This window comes from Passer montanus, unplaced genomic scaffold (assembly GCF_014805655.1).
Source record: "Passer montanus isolate IOZ18808 unplaced genomic scaffold, ASM1480565v1 scaffold28, whole genome shotgun sequence".
NCBI classification, from domain to species: Eukaryota; Metazoa; Chordata; class Aves; order Passeriformes; family Passeridae; genus Passer; species Passer montanus.
In genome coordinates this window covers 3,271,288-3,294,772 of record NW_024367483.1, presented here as the reverse complement: position 1 = coordinate 3,294,772, position 23,485 = coordinate 3,271,288, and the positions used below count along the sequence as shown (strand labels likewise).

The following is a 23,485-nucleotide window of genomic DNA, read 5'->3' as shown; positions in this document are numbered from 1 at the left end:
CGGGCGGCGGCGGCGGCGGCCGGGCGGGACGGCGGCGAGGGCGGGCGGCGCCGGGAGCTGGAGCTGAGGCTGGTGCAGGTCGTGTTCCGGCACGGGGCGCGCACCCCGCTGCGGCCGATCCCGGGGGCAGAGCCGGTGAGCTCGGGACGGGACGGGACGGGGCAGGGTGGTGCGGAGGTGCCCCGAGCCGAGCCGGCGGCGTGCCCGCTCTGAGCTCCTGCCTTGCTCCCGGCAGCCTGGTGGTTTGGCGTTTATTCCCCTTCCCGAGGCCATACCGAGAGTAATCTCCGAGGGGAAAGCATGGGGATTTGGGAGCTACAGGCTTGGGTTAGGGTGGCTGGAGAGCAGCCCAGTGGGAAAAGGCCTGGGGTGCTGTTTGGCAGCGACTGAACTGAGCCAGGTGCGCCCGGGGGTCCAAGGAGGCCAATGGCATCCTGGCCGGGAGCAGCCATGGAGTGAGCAGCAGGAGCAGGGCAGGGATTGTCCCCGTCCAGTTCTGGTCCCACAATTCAGGGAGGACATTGAGGTGCTGGAGTGAATCCAGAGAAAGGCCATGGACCTGGCCACAATTCAGGGAGGACATTGAGGTGCTGGAGTGAGGCCAGAGAAAGGCCAGGGACCTGTGGAAGGGTCTGGAGCACAAGTGTTAGGAGAAGAAACCGAGAGAGCTGGGGGTGTTTGGTCTAGAAAAGAGGAAGCTTAGGGGTGCCCTTATCACTCTCTACAACTTCTTGAAAAGAGGTTGCAGCCAGTTATGGGTCAGGCTTTTCTCCTAGGGATTAAGTAGCAGGATGAGAGGAGACAGTCTTTAATGTGCCTCAGAGATTCAGGTTGGACATTAGGAGGAATTTCTTCACAAAGAGGGGGATTAGATATTGGAATGGGCTTCTCAGGGAGGTGTTGGAATCCCCGTCCCTGGAGGTGTTTAAGGAAAGACTGAACGTGGCACTGTGGTCTGGTTGACACAGTGGTGTTCAGTCACAGGTTGGGCTTGATGATCTCAGAGGTTTTTTCCAACCTAATTAATTCTGTAATTCTTTAAAGTGGAACAGCAGTAGTACATTAGTGGGACAGATGACAGCAGAGGGAACAACTGCTGCAAATACAGGGAGCCCTCAGGGGCAGGATACAGGGATGGGCATCCTGAGGCTTTACTCCAAGGCCAAGTTGTGCACCTCACAGTGGGTGATCAGCAAAGGTGTGGCTCCTGCCTCAGTGTTACCACAAGGGATCCAGCGCCCCCAGCTTCCACCAGGCTGGCCTGGGGAGCCAGCAGGAGTTAGCTCAGGTAGTTTCCTACAGCAGCTTTTTGATGTCTAACAAAGAGCAGCACTTGTGATTTCCTACAGATTCTCCTCCTGTAAGGGGAGGAAAGCTAGTACTGCATTTCCTGCACATCAGATCTGCAAATCCAGAGAGCAGCACTACTCTCATTTCTCTTTGTCTCTGTATTGTGTTGTTGGCAAGACAGCACACTGTAATACTCCAACTTTAGTTTAATGCTCTTAAAAGTCCTTGGTTTAATGCCCTTGAAAGTTTTCCACTGAAGCACTTTGTTTGTTTGTTTTGAAACAGATGGAATGGCATCCCACTCTTTTAGATGTACCTGCTAAGACTAAATTTGATTATGTGGTGACAGACCTAAATGGAGGACCTCAACCCCCCTCATCCTTGGATGAGGAATACCATAAGACTGTTTTTAAGGTGAGGTGTATTTGCTGGTGGGTTCCTCTTTGCTCCATAGACTTTTTTATTCCCATGGTCCACTGGAGACCTCTCCTTCTCTTTGTTCTTAGGGTGGTGCAGTCGCAGGACAGCTGACAAAAGTGGGGATGCAGCAGACATTTGCCCTGGGGGAGAGGCTGAGGAGAAACTACATGGAAGAAGTCGAGTTTCTTTCACCAACATTTAAGCCTGCTGAGGTCTTGTGAGTCTGTCAGTTCCCTCCTGGACCTTCCCTTTCTTCCCGCCTTGTGCTAGGGAAAACTCTGGCTAGCATAGCCTTCTCCACCCCACATCAAACTGTCTGGCCCCCCTGGGCCTTCATCTTTGCTCAGCCTGCAGAGCCTGGCAGCAGAAATCTCTCATGACACAAAGCATCCAATTGCCCAGAAGTCCTGAGAGTGATGCCAGGGACAGATTCATCTCACCTAGGCTGAGCCATTGGCAGTGCTGTTCTGCACTTCCGTGGTGAGTGAAGAGAAACAGGCATTTCTGGAGCACACTTTAACTCACTGCAAACAGCTGAAGTTCAGTGAGATGAAACAACCCCTGCTGCTCACATCAGTAATGCTGAGAGCATCTGGCTTAGGATGAGATTAAAAAATCACACCAGAGAAGCACCAGTTTGTTATCTCCACTATCTCTGACATGCAGTTAAAGGGCTGTTCAGATTATAGGTGTCTACCTAAGATATCTATAGTGACAAAAGATGAGTCCCACCACAGATTTCCAAAGCCATGGTGGAAGCGGAATCCTCACTTCCAGCAAGACCTCCCCAGCTGCAGCCACGTTAACATGAAGGAGAAGGTGCTGCCTCACAAACTGCTTTCTCTTTTTCAGCGTCCGTTCCACTAATATTTTCCGGAATCTGGAGTCCACACGCTGCGTGCTAGCTGGGCTGTACCAACAGCAGAAAGAAGGTTGGGGAGACTTCTGAACACTGTCTTTCCTTGCTTAGTCTTCCCTAGATGCACACACCTTCTGCATCTTAACTCTCTCTGGCTCCTAGTTGTTACTTCTTCCTCAGTTCTTTGCACTTGGCTCCCTTCCCCAGTTCTCCTTGTCCTGTAGATTCTTTACCAGCTTGTCACTTGTTCCCTCTCTTTGCGTATCTTTCCGCTGTTCTTTCAGACCTGCTGAGAAGGTTAGTGTTAACCCTCTTCAAAATCAAGAAGGCAAAAAGTTCACACATCAGAAAAAGGTTTCTCAGGGAAACCCAAGTATCTTGGATACAAGTTCAGTATCTGGAGTAACTTTCACCTGTATCCTGCAGTTGGTAACTACTTGTTCTAAAAATATGCTCTGCATTTTAAAGATCTCACATCTGCTCTTTCCACATTGAGTTCCACGAACAAGTAGAAGTGGCTTGCCAGAGCTCCTTACACTTCATGACACAGAGACTAATTTTTGGCGCTAAGAAAAATGAACACACAAGTGGGAAGCTTTACAAGGTGCACAGCAGGCATCCCTGTGGAAATAACTGCACAGAAACAAGTACAGTGGTTTGTGTTGCAGGTGATAGCTCGGGGGAAATTGCTAGTTGATAACACTGGACTTGAGCACAAAGCATACATAAAGCAGTCTAAAGAAACACAGATGCACTACTGATCACAGAAACTCCCTTCTTGTTCCACAGGACCTGTTGTCATTGTCACTGATGAAGCAAGCTCTGAAATGCTTTACCCCAATTACCAGAACTGCCCGCGCCTGAAATACTTGACGAGGTAATTGCCAGCAATATCTCCCCGTATGATTTCACTGCTGTTTCGTTTCAGCAGTAGTAATTTACAACAGCACATTTTCTTCCCATTCCCCAATTTCTGTCCCTACCACTTACTGTTCTTTGGGAATGGTTAGCTGGTTGTATAAAATACTTGGTAATCGGAATTATACACCAGGCAGTGGCAGCAGAAGAAAATAACATAGAGACTCTTCCTTGAAAGACCAGTTTAATTTAGTCTGTCTAGCAAACATTCATTACTAGCTAATGTACAGCTAGTCTGTAGCATTGCTGCAGGGCAGAATTAATGTCATCTACATCCCTTAACAAGCCTTTCAAGTGTGAACATATTGGGCCTCCTTTTTATATTCAGCTTTTGGTTTGGGGGTTATTTCAACACTCCCGTCACATTCATACCTTGAAGAAACTGAAAAATACTCAGCCTTGACACATTTAATGAAGGCTAATGAAGTGAAATAAGGAAGATCCTACATAGAACACTCATGTTTGTGGAATCAAGTACTCTGAAATGCCTGTGCCAGGTTTGGGCACAGGGCGGAAAATGAAAAAGAGAGGCAGATATATTATAGTTTGGCTAGATTGTACATTAGCATATTTTTGCCCAAAATTCAAAAGCTGTCAGAATTCACTTGCAAGAGCTCACAGTGCAATGCTTGACTCTGCAGGCAAAGGATAGGTCTAGACACTGGTGAGGTGACAGTCCCTAGAAGCAGCATATTCAGTAACATCACATGTCCAAACAAGGAGTAAACTGCAGTCTGCTGCTCCCTGCCCCCCTCTGCCCACACCAACTGCACCTTTTGTGACCATATCAAGGTAGACTTTTTGAGCTGCACTAAGCACTACCTCAGCTTGCAGGCTACCTAGGGATTACAGTGGCCAGCACGGATATTTTCAGCTACATTTTTTAAAATAACATTTAAAGCAGCATAAAGATGCAAATGGCTTCTAACAAAGCAAAAGTTGGATTTAAACTACAAGCGAGTATCTAGGTGTTTCCTGTTTCCCACACCATACAGCAATCAGTTCAAAGCTGCTTCTTCCATGAGGCAGCTTCTTCTACTGCCTGAAGACATGGACCTGTACTGTTCCAGTATGACCAGATCTCTTAGCTGATACAGAGCCCTTGCTTATGGGAGGCACTTCTGCAGTGTTCACATCTCATTTTAATTTTTGCTCCCGCCTTTGTGAGAGCAGAGCCAGCTCTAATCCTTGAAATCTAGATACAGCATCTGTCCCTTCTGCAGTTCAGACTCCCAATATCAGGAATCCCTCAGTATGCTGCAGTGCTTCCCTTCTACCCCTCACTGATATGGGGGAACTCCACTGGGCTGGGTGAGGAGAAAAACAAAAGATAGAAAGCCTGGTGTGTGAAAAAGTTTTGATTTTCTTAATTCCTTTACAGGAATAAGTCAGAGAATGCTATGCACCAGCCAGGTATCTCTGATGACTTGAAAAAAATTCAGAAGAGGATGGGCATTAATGATGATGAGTCTCTGGATTTTTTTGTCCTCCTTGATAACATTTTTGCTGAACAGGTGAGCTGAGCTTTTCTGTTGCACTGTCATAGAAAGAAACATCCCCTTACCATGCACATGGAAGAAATCACAGTGCCAACACCCACAGATACTACACTGTGCTCTCCAGTAGCTTTCTATGCAACCCAGAATGCTTATAGAAATAGCACAGCCTTTTGAAAAAGCAGGTTGTGTGTTCAGCCTTGCTGTAGGATAGATGAAGACTTGTCTCCAGTATTTTCGTTCTTACCTTGAAATCCAGTATTTCTTTCAAGTGTAATGTAGAGCTAACAGAGGCATTGGGCCTTGCTTCCCCATTATAAAGTGCTTTCCCTTTTTTGGCACTCAGCACCTAACAGTCATCTAAATCCCAGTTCCAGCACACTACATGTGAGCCAGACTGCTTCTGCTACCGGAAGGAAGTTGGTCACATTTCTGCCCCTCCTTGGTTCCTCTTTTTTGCTGGAGCTAACAGCAAGTTAGTGATAACTAAGTTAATGATAACTGGTCTGCCAGCTAAATGGCTCAATGTGTTACACTCCCCATAGAATTGGATCCTAAAGAACAAACATCCATCCTTCAGAGCAAGTCTGTGTGTTTAAAACAATCCTAAAAATCCTCACATGAGTATTGTAGTACAATACTGTAGGACAAAAGGTGTGACATGAGCAGCTGCTCTCTGTGGGCAGTCATCCATGTGTCTTCAGGCTGGGTTCAGAAAGGGTCAAACCCTACCACTCTGCTGCATCTCCTCCTTCCAGGTGCACAATAAGCCAAGCTGCCCTGTGCTGAAGAGCTTCCAGCAGACAGTGGAGCGCCGATGTGTTGACTGCATGCTTTTCCTTCTGCAAGACAGTTCCAGGTGATTGCCTGTGTCCATGCCTCTGGCCTCAGCGGCTGTCTTACGCGGGGTGGATGTGCTAAACCAGCTTACTTCAGCAGACAGAAATGCTTTCCCAGCTGCTGCATTCCCCCACCAGAGCCCACTCATGAGTTTTGTGCCTCAGCCGTCTCAGTGTAAAGTTCAGCGCCTTGAGTCCTAGGAAAAAGGAGTGCACACTGAGGAGACCAGCATGCCACTGAGGTAGGCAGTGAAGGCCTCAGTTGCCACAGGGGTTTTAAGTGAACCAGTGGCAAAAGCAAAAGAAGGGAGGAGATGCTTCCAGCCCGTGCCCTGAGGCTGCCCTTGCAGTTGCACAAGTACAGTCCAGATTCCAGCCTGGGAAGCTTATCCCAGGGATGGCACCTGCACAGCTCGGCTGAGAAGCGCTGGCGCTAGCGGAAAAAGTGATGCCAGGTCCTGCACACATGTAACTACTTGCAAAGAGAATCTGCTGCTACATGCAGCTAATTACCTCCTCCACAGTTGTTTGTAAAGGCTGGCTGAGTTGCTAGCCTAGCAGTCATTTTCCTTTCAGATTCATTTGCAGCTGCCACAATCACCAGCTCTTCTCAGGTGGTAGTATAGGACTGTCTTCTTACCATGTATTAGAGATCTCAGGTAATGAAAGACTGATTTACCCCATTCCCACAACACCCAGGAGAGTGTCACACACATTTTCCATTTCCACTGATGTATTCATTAGGTAGAGGGAGTTTCTTCCCACCAGATATTGTATAAAGATCATCTCACTGTTCAGTAAGAGGATAAAAACTACTTTTTAAATATAACAGCCACTTTCTTGAGTCTTGCCTCTCCTCACCAAAGACCCCAACCACTTCAGCTGCTGTTTTGCTGCAGTCATCTTCCCTAGATGAAACCCATGCACTCAAAAACCATACCAGGGAAACAAAACAACTAGAGAACAAAGACTGCTATTTACATGGCCACACCTCATGCTTGTTAACACCTCTCTCCTCCCAATCTGCAGTCACATTAGAGTGGTGCACACAAGCTGAACTAAAAACTGGCCATATTAATTGCATTTCATAGTTCTTAGCTAGACTCAATGCAGCTGATCAAATAATAAGAGAAAGGCAGGTTCTCAAGTTTTCATGTATAACTGTATGAAAGTTTTAAAACTAGTAAATTTATTTCTGCTTCTTTTCTAGAGAAATGCTTCAGATGAGTATTGGCCTCCTGTTCAATACCTTAGAGAAGAATATTAAAGCAGCAGTAAATCCCTCAAATCCAGCTGAAAAGGCCAGGTACAGCACAGAACTCCTCCTCTAATCGTTACAAATTCTAACTTGATGGCACTGTGAAAAACTGGTTCAGAAAGTCATTGAATGTGAGGAATAAAAAGGAGTGCTCACCTGCTGGAAAAAGCAGGAGTGCTACTGCCTGTCCATGGAGGAACACAGCTGACATTCCAGGTCTGTCTTTTTTTTCTATTTTTTTTCCAGAAAGCTCTTCCTTTACGCTTCTCATGACTCCACTCTTATTCCTCTCCTGCTGGCACTGGGTACCTTTGATGAGAAGTGGCCCCCTTATGCTGCAGATGTGACCCTGGAACTGTATCAGCACCGGCACTCCAAGGAGTGGTTTGTGCGCGTGGCTTACCGTGGAGAGGTGAGATCCTGTGGCAAGTCCCCTCCACAAATCTTGGGCTTGTGGTTCCACCATGCAGGAAAAAAGGGCTTTGGCAGTGCACAATATCTGTGATTCTGTCTCTTTGCCTTGCAGGAGCAAGTGGTGAAAGGCTGTAAAGCAGGTCTCTGCCCACTCGAAGAATTTCTGGAAGTTCTTTCACAGTACTCAGTCACCCCAGAGGAATACAGTAACCTGTGCTCCAAAGTGGACAGGAATCAGAAAACTAACTCATAATTAAGCTGCCATAAATTAAAATTAGTTTATTGTCACAATCTTCGACTATTTTTCTTTATGTCCTTGCTAGCCTTCTCTATTCCAAATGTATTTTAGATGAGGGGACATTTTCCTACCAGACACAGGGTGGCACAGTGTCACTTTACACTGTTAGCAGCAGGCTGAAAGAAGCCACGTGACAGAATGGCTCAAGTTCATTTCTGAGGTGACCACACAAAAGCAGGGAGAGGCTGAAAACAGCACGGGCAAGAACAGACCATTTAAAATTGCCCATCCTTATCGGGAATGTGACAAAACATACCTCTTCCTCATATGCTGGGACTGTGGGATGAAGCCCAGCTTGCTCTGTGTTACCAGACTTGAAAGCTTTGACGTAACATTGATTTTATGTTTGGTAAACTGCAGAAGCCATTGTGCCTTTCCCTTTCTTTTGGCATGTTGGAGGGTTGCTCTCTGCAGACAGATGAGCCTCCCTAATTGCATAGCATTTAGCTACCCCATCTTCTTGAGGGCATTTTCGTGCACAGAAAACATCTCCAAAGGGACAGCAAGCCTCCAAACCTCTTTCCTGCACTCCTCTAATTATGGAAATTCTACCATGAACAGGCAGAACAACCATGCTGGGCCAAGTACAAGAACACAGAACCTTAGTGAACTCTGCTTAATGTGCTCTAAACAAGGAGGTCTGGGGAGCTGCTATCGACTTCAGCTTTGGGCAGCAGTGATCTATTCTGCCCTTGCTGAAAGAGGAACACAGCACTGGCCAACAGCAGTACTTCTGGCTGAGATGACAGCTTTTCCTGTAAGACAGTACTAGGAATCACAGTGTTGCCAGTTATAGAATCAGAATGGTTTGGGTTGGAAGGGAGGAAAAAGCAGGAGTGCTACTGCCTGTCCATGGAGGAACACAGCTGACAGGAGTGCTCACCTGCTGGAAAAAGCAGGAGTGCTACTGCCTGTCCATGGAGGAACACAGCTGACAGGAGTGCTCACCTGCTGGAAAAAGCAGGAGTGCTACTGCCTGTCCATGGAGGAACACAGCTGACAGGAGTGCTCACCTGCTGGAAAAAGCAGGAGTGCTACTGCCTGTCCATGGAGGAACACAGCTGACATTCCAGGTCTGTCTTTTTTTTCTATTTTTTTTCCAGAAAGCTCTTCCTCTACGCTTCTCATGACTCCACTCTTATTCCTCTCCTGCTGGCACTGGGTACCTTTGATGAGAAGTGGCCCCCTTATGCTGCAGATGTGACCCTGGAACTGTATCAGCACCGGCACTCCAAGGAGTGGTTTGTGCGCGTGGCTTACCGTGGAGAGGTGAGATCCTGTGGCAAGTCCCCTCCACAAATCTTGGGCTTGTGGTTCCACCATGCAGGAAAAAAGGGCTTTGGCAGTGCACAATATCTGTGATTCTGTCTCTTTGCCTTGCAGGAGCAAGTGGTGAAAGGCTGTAAAGCAGGTCTCTGCCCACTCGAAGAATTTCTGGAAGTTCTTTCACAGTACTCAGTCACCCCAGAGGAATACAGTAACCTGTGCTCCAAAGTGGACAGGAATCAGAAAACTAACTCATAATTAAGCTGCCATAAATTAAAATTAGTTTATTGTCACAATCTTCGACTATTTTTCTTTATGTCCTTGCTAGCCTTCTCTATTCCAAATGTATTTTAGATGAGGGGACATTTTCCTACCAGACACAGGGTGGCACAGTGTCACTTTACACTGTTAGCAGCAGGCTGAAAGAAGCCACGTGACAGAATGGCTCAAGTTTATTTCTGAGGTGACCACACAAAAGCAGGGAGAGGCTGAAAACAGCAAGGGCAAGAACAGACCATTTAAAATTGCCCATCCTTATCGGGAATGTGACAAAACATACCTCTTCCTCATATGCTGGGACTGTGGGATGAAGCCCAGCTTGCTCTGTGTTACCAGACTTGAAAGCTTTGACGTAACATTGATTTTATGTTTGGTAAACTGCAGAAGCCATTGTGCCTTTCCCTTTCTTTTGGCATGTTGGAGGGTTGCTCTCTGCAGACAGATGAGCCTCCCTAATTGCATAGCATTTAGCTACCCCATCTTCTTGAGGGCATTTTCGTGCACAGAAAACATCTCCAAAGGGACAGCAAGCCTCCAAACCTCTTTCCTGCACTCCTCTAATTATGGAAATTCTACCATGAACAGGCAGAACAACCACACTGGGCCAAGCACAAGAACACAGAACCTTGGTGAACTCTGCTTAATGTGCTCTAAACAAGGAGGTCTGGGGAGCTGCTATCGACTTCAGTGATATTGGGCAGCAGTGATCTATTTTGCCCTTGCTGAAAGAGGAACACAGCACTGGCCAACAGCAGTACTTCTGGCTGAGATGACAGCTTTTCCTGTAAGACAGTACTAGGAATCACAGTGTTGCCAGTTATAGAATCAGAATGGTTTGGGTTGGAAGGGACCTTAAAGATCATTTAGTTCCAACCCCCTGCCATGGGCAGGGACACCATCCACTTGAACAGCTCAAAGCTCCATCCTAGCTGGTCTTAAAACACTTTCAGGGATGGGGCATCCACAGTATCTCTGAGCAGTCTGTACCAGTGTCTCACCGTTCTCACAGTAAAGAATTTAACCTAAATCTCTCCTCTTTAGTTTAAAACTGTTCTCCCTTGTCCTATCACTATCTGCCCATGTAACAAGTCACTCTCCCTCTTTCTTAAAAGCCTCCCATTAGGCATTGCAAGGCTGCCCTAAAGTCCTTCTGGAGCCTTTTCCAGGCTTAGCAGCCCCAACTCTCTCGGCCTGTTTTCATAAGAGAAGTTTTCCAATCCTCTGATAATCTTTGTGGCCTCCTCTGAACTGATTTGTACAGGTCTACATCTTTCTTGTGCTGGGTGCCCCAGAGCTGGATGCAGCACTGCAGTGGGGTCTCAGCAGAGCAGAGGGGCAGAATCCCCTCCTTGACCTGCTGCCCAGAGGGCTTTGGATGCAGAACATGGATGGCTTTTTGGGCTGCGAGCACACAGTGCTGGCTCATGTCCAGCTTTTCATCCACCACAATTCCCAAGTGCTTCTCCACAGGGCTGTTCTCAATGACTTCTCCTGGACTGGTCTCATGTCTGGGATTGCCCTGACCCAGGTGCAACACCACGTACTGGGACTTGTTGAACCTCACAAGGTTCTCACAGACTCACTTCTCAAGTTTGTCCAGGTCCTTCTCTTGTGTAAATGGCACCACTTGCCTTTGTACCCTCTGCAAACTTGCTGAGAGTGCACTCGATCTCACTATTTCACTGAAAAAGATCTCCACTTTTCAATAAGTAAATCAAATGTGGTCCCTACTTCCTTTGGGATAGATAGAGGTTAAAATAGGGGGACCATTTCTTAAAATGGCCCTGCAATTTAGGTTCTGTGTTACCTCTTCTCGCTTAGCAAAAAAATCACTTAATGTAAGCCACTGACAGATATGTGATGGAGGCACTACAGCACCTTTTCCCTAAGAAGAATGGGCTGGTTTTACCCCTACTCTTTCATTAGCCTGCCCCCACCACAATTACATGTTGACACCACGCACAGTGAACAGAATAATTTGAATGCTAAATACATTGCTGGAGGTCTCACTGAACTGCTATTAGAAGCTGTCAAAAAAGCAAACAAAACATTGTTATTTTCCATCAAGTTTTTGTACAGCCTGAAACCATAATGCCACTATATAAAAATCAATGCCTACCCCGCCTTGAGAACAGTGTGTTCTGCTCTAATCAAGCTCTGTCTTATACACAGTTTCAAGTATTTGGGGAACAATGATGAAAATATTAGGTCTACAATTACAAGTTATTCATGAGGCATGGACTGCTTGGAAAAAAGCATCAGGAATTTTGGCCACAAAAAAGGAGGAATTCACATTCCTACTCATAAATAATAACTAGGAGCATCCCCAACAAAACTGACCAACAGCCGGGTAAAAAATTGCAACACAACCACAAGCCAGAGCACTCAGCAGTGCAAGTTGTTCCAGAGCAGGTAGGATTGTTAAATGGCACTGCTTTTACACAGTTAAGATCCTCCTATCACTCTAGGCAGGGTAACACAAATTTTGGTAACAGCAGAAAACCACAGAAAAGCAGGACAGCTTCTTGGCAGTGGCTTGGAGGAAGGCACCACTGGGAACAGGTTACTCCTCTGTCTCTTGCAGAGTTTCTGCAGTGCCCCCTCTGCCCTGTTCTAGCCTCACCCTTCCCCTCAGTGTCAAAGTGGTTGGCCCATGCAGTGGTCCACCCCACTGAGCATTTCCATGGTAGCTGTGCCCACAGGCTGGAGGAGGAGTTATTTCTGACCACAACTAGTGTAAATTATCGTTTCAGAAGAGGATTGGTTGGACAGTGGAAGAGTTTTAATACCAAAAGACAGAGGTAAGTGGGAGCTACTGTACTGCAAACACAGCATGGAATAGCTGAGGCATTCCTGAGAATGTGGAATAAAAATTCTCAGAAATCATCAATTTCCCAGTATCCCAAACAAAACAGCATCACTTTTTTTCCTGTGTCATTAACTATTTTAGGTTAAGAATTACTACCAGCTGATAAAGTGAAGTACATTTTAGTAAATACAGGCCTATATCAATCATGGATCATTCTCTTCAAGAAGTATCACATTAGGGAACAGATTTCAGCCAGCAGCCTGGTGATGCTGCACAAGGAAAGCATTCGCCATCATGAGTGCAGAAGAACACCAACAAAATGCAGCCTGTCCTGCCACCCGAGTGAAAACCAGCACACACAAAGCACTTCAAAATTAAGCCCTGCATATACCCTATTTGTAACAGTCCCAGCACTCTGGGGGAACAAAAAATGGGGCATTTCAACTTACCCTCAGAAAGATTTGGGCATCCACATCTACTCTGAGTCAGGACACATGTATTGTACCATAAGCACTACCAGCATTCAAATCAGAACAGATCTCCACACACTGATCTGTCTTCCAAAATGTGGCCCATTAGACACCCGAAGGATGTCAGGACTAAACTCCTAAGGCTGGCTCCTTGCTGTCACCTTCTTTGGCAGATTAGCTAGCCCATGATACAGGTACAAATCTTGAGTTTATTTGGACAGTACTTAAAACTGCCAGTGTACTTCACAGATGACCTGAGTGCAAGTCTACTAATTTAAAACAAACAGATTTCAAATATTTTAAACTTTTGATTTAGCAGGCACATTACTTCGCGTTTCAGAAGTTCACCATCTGCTGGGTTTACCTTTTAAGTCTCTCCACACTCCGGCTGCGCAGCCATCTGGGATGAGATAATTTGAACAGCAGACTGTTTCCTCCCATGTTACTAGAGAGGAAGAGCAGCCAAGCATGTATGAATAAAGTCTATTTCATTCTTTCAAACAAAGGTGGAGGAGGATGATTTGAAAGCTTAAAAAAAAAGGGGGGGGGAGAGAAAACTAAAAATGGCAACCCACTTTCCATCTTCAACTGTACCATGACTACCAAAGCTGAGTCACAGTTACTATTGATAAGCAGGAGGGAACAGAGCCTGATTTACAGATCCTCAGGTGAATCTGCAAGGCTGACAGCTAGAAAGCTTTTCCATTTGCAAAGCAAAAAGGGAAGAAGTAGAATCAGAGCAAAACAAAGAAGTTCATCTATGCACATCTACACAGTCATTTTCACAACTGGAGCCAGCTAAGACCTTAGCAACTCTTGTTCATCTGCTGGTGCAAACACTGAGTGCACCTATGGGGACTCAGGAGAACCACATCTTCTGCACTTTCTGTAAGAAAAATCTCATTAAAATACTAAATGCCAGCATCCTAAATTAGACAGACACAGAAGGAACTTTAATTATACAGCATGTTTAAAATGTATCCTCTCACTCTTCAGTGGCTTTGAAACAGTGAATTTCCTATGCTAATTTTCCTAGAATAAGTCACAGCCACCTCAAATCCTTTGCTATTCAACATCTTAACAGGCACAGGAGGCCCTACGACAGTTTAAAAAAATCCCAAAACCTCCGGTTCATTTCTATGTCGAACAAGAACTTTGCTTTGTTCAACACGGTAAAAACAGTCAGGAGTGATGGCAGAAGTGGCAACACTTAAAAAGGTTGCATTGTAACAATTCCCATGCAAGGTCCTCAAAAGGGAGCTGTGCAACCACTTAAAGAAGAGGTAATTCCGCTCTACAGAAATAACACTTACTGTGTCATTGTCATCTCTTTCCAAAATCTTGACAAGCCAGTGCTTCATGCTGCCTGTCTTGTCAGAGGGAAGCACCACAACAGACATCCTACACTTTGTCAAAAGAGTAATTCTCACCCAAAATCATCGTAAATTTGCATGACAGCACAAAGGTGAATTTGGAAGCAGACAACAGAAGGCTTTGAGGCTTGCGTGCCTCCAACAGTGCAGGGCTTCACTCATTTTATAACACCAGCAACAAAAGTTTAGTAAATCAGCCACCAAGAGGAATTATTTTTCCACCTGTTAAGGATCAGTTCACTCTAAAAAATTCTCACACACAAGCATGTTAAAAATACTTATTCTCCACATGAATTTTCATACTAATGGACAGTCCTCTGAAGAAACTACTCATCAAAACAATTTTAAGTGGAAGGAAGAACAGATTACCCACTCCATATACAGTGCTGGGGGACCACAGAACAGCCAGCCACAGAGCCCACACCCCGGCCTACAGATCCATATCTGGCTCATGGTGATATTCTCCAGGAGCAGGGCTCAACTCCCAATCCATGTTTTGTCATCCAGCCTTTCACTCCTCATAGGCAGGACCATAAAACCTCCTTGCTGAAATCCTCTCAAAAGGCAAGTTTGAAAAGACAGGGGATTAGGAAGCAATCGATGAGAACTGTGGCAAAGCAACAATTTACTCAGCAGGGCTGTCTTGATAAAAATCTGCTCACTGACAATTTCTATCTCACCTTTGTTATTAAAGCTCACCCTTCCCCACCATCTCAGGCTCTCAGTGCTGGCAGTCAGAGACCTGACCCAATCCAGAGTCCCCGGGGAGGGACATAATCCCAGTGCCTTGGCAACTGACACTGCTGCTCAGGGGGAGCTCAAACCCATGCACCTTGCAGTGCTGCAAACACTCTCCAGGAGGAAGTGATGGAGACAAGTTTCATCTGTTCCTTGACCCTCAACAAATTGAGGAAGTCTCTAAGTATAGTTCCTGGGGTGTTCTGAAATAAGACCTCACTCCAAGGGAAAACAAGCTCAGTTCAGGATTAAAAACAATTTTAAGTGGAAGGAAGAACAGATTACCCACTCCATATACAGTGCTGGGGGACCACAGAACAGCCAGCCACAGAGCCCACACCCCGGCCTACAGATCCATATCTGGCTCATGCTGATATTCTCCAGGAGCAGGGCTCAACTCCCAATCCATGTTTTGTCATCCAGCCTTTCACTCCTCATAGGCAGGACCATAAAACCTCCTTGCTGAAATCCTCTCAAAAGGCAAGTTTGAAAAGACAGGGGATTAGGAAGCAATCGATGAGAACTGTGGCAAAGCAACAATTTACTCAGCAGGGCTGTCTTGATAAAAATCTGCTCACTGACAATTTCTATCTCACCTTTGTTATTAAAGCTCACCCTTCCCCACCATCTCAGGCTCTCAGTGCTGGCAGTCAGAGACCTGACCCAATCCAGAGTCCCCGGGGAGGGACACAATCCCAGTGCCTTGGCAACTGACACTGCTGCTCAGGGGGAGCTCAAACCCATGCACCTTGCAGTGCTGCAAACACTCTCCAGGAGGAAGTGATGGAGACAAGTTTCATCTGTTCCTTGACCCTCAACAAATTGAGGAAGTCTCTAAGTATAGTTCCTGGGGTGTTCTGAAATAAGACCTCACTCCAAGGGAAAACAAGCTCAGCTCAGTTAACAGAACTGCCTCAAAAGGAGCACACAGCTGCCTATTGACCAGACTTTTAGGAGCTGTCAAAGTTTAGCCCACCTGGCCTCTAGGCTGGCTGTGATCACAAGGAAGAGCAAACAGTCATCTGGCCAGCTGTTTGATCTACACAGAAACAACTGGACTGGATAAAGGAGACGGTTCATTTTTGTAAGAAACAATATATTTTATTTTTCTGACACCACAGCCCTGGCGAGTGGTTTTGTACCAAATTTAATGGAGGTTACACAGAACGTTTTACGCTGGGGAGGAAAAAAAAATAACCACAAAAAAAAATCCTGGATAACTTTTAGTGTCTGTTCCACTCCCACATTAATAAAATCACTTGGGGTTTCTAAGAAAAGGAGAATAGGAAACAGTGAGAGAGACTACTGTAGGATGTAACAGTGTCCAAGTCCAGCCCCTTCCTAAAAGTGGGAAGAGTCCCCACGTGAGGAGAGGCTCTCCTAGATTTACTCCCCAAAATAACACAATGTATTGCAGCTGCCATAGGAGGAGACAGAAGGGGACGGAGAGAGAGAGAAGCCTATTTAATAAAGAGTGGGAGGGAGAGACAGAAGGTGCTGGACAGCACGCCATAATTTGAAAAATATGTCCTTAACTTATTATTTATTTCTTTTAAAAGATTCCCCTCACTGAACTTAAGTTCCTTTTTGTGCTTTTCATTAATACTCTACTCTGAGGTCGTAGTTTGGTTTTTCTATACATTGGAGTTGAAGGAAAATAGTCCGAAGTTCTGAAGATGGATTCTCCACCTAAAGTAAACAGCCTAGAATCCCATTCTCCTCTCACCCCAAAGACTAAAGTCTCTGCTAAAATCCCTTTTACAATATAGTACAGTACACAAAAAACCCCAAAAATAACCGAGAGTCCTGGGAGAAGCCAGTCCGAAGGACGTAAACATACAGAGAATGGTGCAACTTGTGACAAATGGCAATTCTCAAAATACAGCTACAGATTCTCAAAGCAGGTGCCGTCACGGGATACCCAAGTCCACAAAAATAATTTTTAAAAAATAAATCTTAAAAAAAAAACAACCTGTTAAAATGAATATTTTTTTTTTTCAGGTAATTCCATACATTCGAGATTTCCCAAAGCATCCTCTGGTCTCTTTTCACCTATTGCATGGCCAAACTGTACTCCTGAAGCTCCCAAAAAAGCCCTCAGGACTTGGAATCTCATCTTGACAAGGATCAGAACATCCAGTCTTATGGTAGCAGCTTAAAACATCATGTTCCCTGGGTTTCCAGGGCCTTGGCTAAATCCTCCCATGCCAACATCAGCAGCCATACCTCGGGGCCTCATCTGGGGGGGAATCATGATGTTTTGTTGGGGTCCCATCATGCCCTGCATTGACATCATCATCCCGGGTGACCCCACGGGGCCCGGGTGGCTGTACAGCCCGGCGGGGGCTCGGTCCTTGCCCGGGATCATGCCCACGGCGGCCACGGGGTTGCTCATGAGCGCGGGCTGGCCGGGCATGGCGGGCTGTGCTGGTGACATCATGCGGTGGTGCGGCCCCATCATGCCCTGCTGCAGGAAGGCCGGCGGCCTCATCGGGTTGTGACCGGGCATGGACGGAGCCGTGCCAAGAGGGATATCCGGCGTTCCCACCGGCCCGGGGCCCCCCATGCCGGGCAATGTTAGTCCCATCCTCGGGGTCTGCTCTCCTATCATCCCCTGCATGTGGGAGAAGCCAGGCCCGGGACCCTGCGGCTGCTTGCGGCCTGGCACCTCCCCACGAGGGAAATACTGTAGTGTCTGGCTGGGCTTCTCCGATGGGATAATCCTGGACAGGTCAAACTCGGGTATTCCCGTGGCTCCGGGACGGATCACCTCCTGCAGCTCTGGATCAGTGAAAACCGAAGGCATGTTGTTTCCAAGAACAGTGAAGGAGTCTGGACCGCCAGGGCCTCCAGTCTTGCAAAGTGCTGGATCTGTCGAACTTTGGGGCAGGTTGGTAGGACGCCCCAGAGGTCCTTCTCCGTGGAAGCCCATTCCCGCTGGGAAGTTGCCTTGTCCACCGCTGGGCCCGTTGTGTGGAAATGGCACCTGCTGTGGAGGGGACTGTACGGGAGGGAACCCCTGCGGGAAGCCCAGGCGTCCTTGAGGTACCATTGGAGACTCCTGGGAACCATGCCCCATCATTGGGTTGTGTGACATCAGGCCAGGTCCCACGGGGACCCCGTGAGGAGGTATATTGGGTCCCATAGCATTTGGAGAGGGCATCTGGTTGTTATGGGAAAGAGGCTGGGTCATTCCCATTGGGCTAAGGGTTGGCATTGGACCCACTGGGTTTGGACCTGAAATTCGAGGATTCTGAGAATTAATGCCCATTCCTAGGGAAGAAACAAGGAATCACATTTAGACAACAACCAGTAATAATCAATAAAGCTGTCGGAGAGCTTTCTGCAAGGTTACCAAGTCTGCACACACACAAAAAAACAATGCTAGTAAAAAACCATCAGTAGTGGCTTTGAAAAGTGTTATTTTAACCAGAAATTTGATGCCACTCAAACAGCCACCTCCCTAAGCTTCTCACTGCCCTATCAAACAGTGACAAAAGCCTGCTCCGTAAGTAGGATTTCAATCCAAACCGTACTTTTACTACCTCCCTGGCAGTCTGGATGACACAGGCAGTAGCAAACATGTCTGTGACAGATTATCAGCATATGGACACTAGTCCACTGGGAAGTGACCGAAACTCCTTTCAAAACTCAGCAGTGATAAATCAGATAACCCTCATAAGACTAAGAGGCAGTGATCAATGAGGTTAATGAGTTACCATCATGAACTTATTCAATTAGCCAGCTTTCCCCAGACATATTCAGCCATTACTGTGTGAAACACACTGCAAAGCTACAGGTAAACTCATCAAGAATTCATTACCAATTGCCACTCTCTTGAAACATCCACTCATCCAATTTTTCAACTATTAATTCAATAGGGTGGAGGTGCTACAGCCTACGTTTCTTTTTTTCATTCTTTTTTTCAGTGCCAAAAAAACCCCAAACAAACCCCCCAAAAACAGTGAAGCTTCTATGGCAGTGCCTTAAGACAGGAGATAAGTTTCCTCTGCATAACACATTGTAGATCCAACCCTTAATACCATGAGCAGCCTTCACTCACACAAATACTCCCAGTCTGCCTGAGGGGCAATCTCTCCCACACGCAAGTGTTTTCCATGTTAGACACCTTCTGAAGAACTTTCTGAACAGAAAAAAAAGGTTGCAAGGAGAATTCCCACCTCTACATTTCAGAGAATTGCAGCTGCTTCCTCAAAACCAACCCATGGCTACATATTCCTCAGGTTTTTCCCATCTCACTGTCTTCATCTGATGAGGTTTCCATAGAATCATCCTGACACCTCGTGCTTATGTTCCTTGGATTTTCTTACCTGGTACGCTGTTCATAGGTGGCAGGTTTGGGGAGCGTGCTGGAGGGGAGTCGTCATCCGAGCTGGCCACAGTTTTGATGGCATCATGATAGAGCGGTGTAGAGCTGGGCATGGCAAATTTGGACATCCTGGACATCATAATGGAGAGGGGATTCTGGGAGAGGGTTGGCTCTGGAGGCATTGTGTAAGGACTGCTAGAGGGAAGATTTCCAGGGAGAGTCGCAGGAGCAGACTGGCTGACTGTGGAAGGAGGTGGACCACCTTAGGAAAAAAAAGAAAGGAAAAAGAGAGAATGAATTTAAATTTTTCTCCTTCTTACTGTTTTCCCTAAATCAAACTCTTTTCCCCTAGAAAACTCAAATACTAGAAATCTTTCCTATTGCAAGACTTTACATGACTAATGCAGTCAATGACTATGAAAGGTAACCAGAAAAATAAGCCTATTAGTCAAGTTAATTAATATCTGTTATCCTACTGTATAACACTTCTAACTAGAACTATCCTGAGCCTCTACAAATCCACATGAAGAATTACCAGTTTAGTCTAAAAATCTTACTATTTAATTTCCATACACTGAAGACAGACTTAGGTACCAGAGCTAGCCATAACTATCAAAATCTAAAATCAAAAAAGACACAGGCAGCACAAGGAAAGCTGTAGCAGATACTATGCTGAGACATGCGAGCACATTTCTGACAAGCTACATCAGGAGCTACAAGTAAAACTCCCTGTTTACATTGCATTTCTTGTTTCATATAGAGATATTAGCTGCTTATTCCAGTAAAGAAGCATTCTCTACACCTATTAGCTTAATGTCATCCTTTGCTCTCACAAAATTAGAAGCAACTTAACTATACTTCCAATCTCCTTTGTTCTTCACTGATGAATTTTATGCCACCCAGACCAATGTGCAGATGCTAAACTGAAGCTGTACTCTCATTGAAAATTCACTGCACGTTCCTCAGCCCCTCCCAACCAAAAGAGGAAATGAGAACAAGGAATATAAAAAAACTGCACTGCCAAAAGATCGATGGTTTGGAAGAGCTGCACGTCAAAGCATCCATTAAGCACTAAGTAAGGCACAGACTGAAGCACTTGGGTGCCCTCCCGTGCTGCCGACCCCACAGGCACACCCCGGTCCTGGTCCCCGCTGTTACCCGCGGCAGCACTAGAGGGCAACGTGGGCAAAGGGCTCCACTTTCCCAGCCAGGAGAATTTCCCGGCGGGAAGGCCGCCCAGGGCTGTGGAAGCCTGGACTGAAGGGTGGGTGAGCTTTGAAAAGGTGAGGGCAGAGATGTGCCAGCACCGGAACGCCAAGGTCCCAGGCACAGCACGGCCCAGCATGCAACCAAATGCTATGTACAGTGGTGGTTAGATCACTCCAAAATGCCTGAAGCCTGAACAACTGAACCACAACTTCCTGTCTGCGATGTAAACCTAGAGAGGACCAGCCATTCCTGACCCATGCCTAGATACACGGCTGGTTAACTGCTCAGCATGTCTTTGTAGGAACCTTTTATACCAAAGTGATTTAATAACATCAACAGGATCTTCTCCATTGAGCTACAATGACTACGAGCTATGGAAGAACAGCAAAAGACACTTCCAAGGAGAGATTTCTCCCATCAATCCTCCATATCTTTTCACACCTCCCAAGCCCATCCTTTTGCTTTTACATCCTCAGAGTGACCAGCTCTCAGCTCCACACGTGGGAGGCAGGGTGTAAACCCACAAATACAACAGGAGGAGGAGAAGCCCTCACCCTCCACGCCCCTCAAATAGGGAAAGCGCCATCCAGCTATTGCCCTGCTGCAGGAGCCCTCCTCCTCCACTTTGCTGCACATCTCGGATGACCCAACGTGAACCAAAGCACCGAATTTGGCAAGTGGAGACAGCACTCACCCGACTCCACGTTCCCCAGCATGGCTGGAGAAGACATGGTTAGAGGCGCCTTGTGGTTCGGGGGAATCCCAGGGCTCTGCAAAGGAGGCTTTGGAGATGAAGTCCATCCAGGAGAAGGTGCGGGGAGAGACGGAGACTTGAGGTGGACAGGAGAAGCAGCAGCAGACCCCAAGACAGGGGGGGATTTAATGGAGGCAGCAGCAGCTGCGGCAGTGGGGCCCGCGAGCATTCCTGCCAGCTGGGAGGGCGTCTGAGGGGACTTGAGGTTCCCCGAGGGAGACCCCATCATGGGAGACTGGACCTGGCGCATCGTGGGGGACTTCAGGGGGTTGATTCCTGGCGAATGCACCTGACCAGCTGCAGAGATATCCAAGGGCTTGCGGCCGAGGCTGCGCTGTGCAGGGGGAGCAGTGTTGAGGCTGTTTGGGTTACTGGTGGGATTGAGAGGTAGTGGCGGCATGTGGCTGAGCCGGTTGTTAGTCCTTTGGTCAGGCCCGATCTGTTCTCTGAGATTCCGCAGACCGACTCCTGGGCCCTGAGACATGGGAAGGAAAGGCCTGGGACCCATGCCATACTCCTGCTGCGGGTGCTCCCCGAACGGCAGCGGCACCATTTTCTGCTGAGAGGAGAGCATCTCCGAGACACCGGGGCGCAGCTTCATCATCTCTTCCGGCCCAACTCCTGCCTCCCTCAGCTTCTGAGGGACCAGGGGTGGGTTGGAGCCCATGCTGACATTCATGCCCATGTCCCCCTTCATGCTGCCAGGGCCCATCCCAAACTCCAGCTCCCTGCTAGAAGCCATTTGTGGGAGTATTCCTTTGGGGAAGTCCCCCCTAGACGGGCTCATCGGTCCTTCTACCGGCATGCGAGGGAAGATGGGGTTGTTCCCAGGCTCCATGTGTCTCTGGGAGGGCATCATTCTGTTGATCTCCATGCCGGGCCTGATGCCTTCCATGTTCAGACCAGGAGGGAGGCCCATCTGTTTCTCAGCCAGCTGCTGCTGATAGAGCTCTTCAGGCAGGCCCTGCGGATTGGGGAACCGCTCCCCTCGGCCAGGGCCACTGAAGACACCCTGACCAGGAGGGAAGTTTCGCCCATCTGGGATTTTTGGCACATCATCTGGCCAACTAACTCCTGAAAGCCCAGGCCGTGAGGCGGGATTCGGGACATTGGGGCCTTCCATGTCAGGGTTCATCATTCCTGCAAAACCAGGCAGGCGCATCTGGCTCCCGGGCACGTTGGGATGAGGGGCCATGCCCCTGGGGGGCAGAGAGTGTGACATGTTCATGCCTTCAGGGAAGGGCTCTGGACCCCCAGGTCCCCAGCCCTCACCAGGGGTCATCTGGTAGGGAGGGGGAGGACCTCGGACCACCCCACGAGGCCCGTGCTGGTGGACCATCATGTCCTGCAGGGAACACTGCTGCACAACCACCTGCTCTTGCTTCCTTCTCTTCTCCTCATAAAACTCCTGCTGCAGCTTGAGCCAAGCCACCTGCTCAGGAGTCATATGGTCCAGGTGGTCTGGGCCTATGGCTCCTGACTGGGAGTTCATTGGTGGTGGCCCCATTTCATCTGGGGAAAAAGGCATGTCCCTGTGTCCTTGAGGGCCAAATGGAGCCCCTCCATCTGTCCGAGACCCCGACCCTTTGCCTAAACTTTGGGATTGAGCCATCATAGCCTGTATCGGCCCTTCAGGTTTCTTTTGGGGACCATCCATCACCCCGGCATTTGGGGGTGGCCCCCCACTTTGCCCTCCCGCAAACTCCTTCTCATCAGGGAAGAGCATTCGCTGGATGTCTCTCAGGGTCTGCAACGAGCGCTCTCGGTGCTCCAGCTGCTCCTGTGACAGTCCATCGGGATTCTCACCCAAACTGGATGGGTCCCCACCAGACCCCTGCTGAGGAGGACCTTTGGGGTCCGCAGCAGAGCTATTGCTACCTTGGGAAACTGGGCTAACTGCTCGATTATTGGGGGTTGAACTCTGCCCAAATCCTTCTGTCTGTAATGGGGTAGAGTTGGCAGGGCTGCCCACGGACATCACTTTGCTTTCCACACTGGGACTGTCCTGATCTATGGGACATGGGGGGCCAGTGGGTTTGGATACTGGCGCTGACACGGGTGGAGTCGGCTGCATTTTGGCGTTCTGGGGAGGGTTCTGGTCCTGGGCAGCAGGGGGCTGGGGCTGTGGCAAGGGCTTGGGTTCAGTCCGAAGTGCGGTGATCTGAGGATTCTGCAAGAGAAAGCCACGTTCAGTCACTTGCCCTTCTTACAGCCTTGTCACATAAGCAGCAGTGCAAACACTACACCCAATCTCAATCCCACCAGCCCAAAATTTGCCTTCATGCAGCAATTACACAGCAGCCTCTTGGCAATGCAGAAACCTACTTTGCTCAAGGCATTACTGCAGGGACCCCTTTTGTCTGTGCTAGCTCTACATGACCTACAGGTTGAAAATACACTACCCATATATTGCAAGACTCTAACTCTTCTTTAGATGACCCAAGACATTTATTTGCAGATGGTCT

At 47.7% G+C, this 23,485-nt stretch overlaps 2 protein-coding genes across 9 annotated transcripts in view; one reads left to right on the top strand and one right to left on the bottom strand.

The window, feature by feature from the left end:
• Positions 1–9,354, top strand: part of ACP6 (acid phosphatase 6, lysophosphatidic) — a 9,601-nt gene extending 247 nt beyond the window's left edge. For 2 of the 3 annotated variants that reach the window (XM_039713277.1, XM_039713278.1), the window contains exons 2-11: positions 1–135; positions 1,576–1,704; positions 1,797–1,927; positions 2,563–2,642; positions 3,359–3,446; positions 4,869–5,001; positions 5,742–5,842; positions 7,033–7,128; positions 8,896–9,061; positions 9,176–9,354. In XM_039713277.1, the coding sequence (XP_039569211.1) occupies positions 1–135; positions 1,576–1,704; positions 1,797–1,927; positions 2,563–2,642; positions 3,359–3,446; positions 4,869–5,001; positions 5,742–5,842; positions 7,033–7,128; positions 8,896–9,061; positions 9,176–9,316 (1,200 nt within the window). In that variant the 3' untranslated portion in view covers positions 9,317–9,354. Of the gene's footprint in view, positions 136–1,575; positions 1,705–1,796; positions 1,928–2,562; positions 2,643–3,358; positions 3,447–4,868; positions 5,002–5,741; positions 5,843–7,032; positions 7,129–7,326; positions 7,493–7,606; positions 7,786–8,895; positions 9,062–9,175 lie in introns of those variants that run through there. The other variant, XM_039713275.1, reaches the window with a different exon arrangement.
• A 6,452-nt stretch (positions 9,355–15,806) lies between these two features.
• BCL9 (BCL9 transcription coactivator) overlaps positions 15,807–23,485 on the bottom strand; it is a 56,679-nt gene continuing 49,000 nt past the window's right edge. For 4 of the 6 annotated variants that reach the window (XM_039713194.1, XM_039713192.1, XM_039713195.1 and 1 more), the window contains exons 7-9: positions 20,961–23,190; positions 19,059–19,319; positions 16,732–18,000 (exon numbers count right to left, since the gene is read on the bottom strand). In XM_039713194.1, the coding sequence (XP_039569128.1) occupies positions 16,883–18,000; positions 19,059–19,319; positions 20,961–23,190 (3,609 nt within the window). In that variant the 3' untranslated portion in view covers positions 16,732–16,882. Of the gene's footprint in view, positions 18,001–19,058; positions 19,320–20,960; positions 23,191–23,485 lie in introns of all 6 variants that reach the window. The other 2 variants (XM_039713191.1, XM_039713196.1) reach the window with 2 other exon arrangements.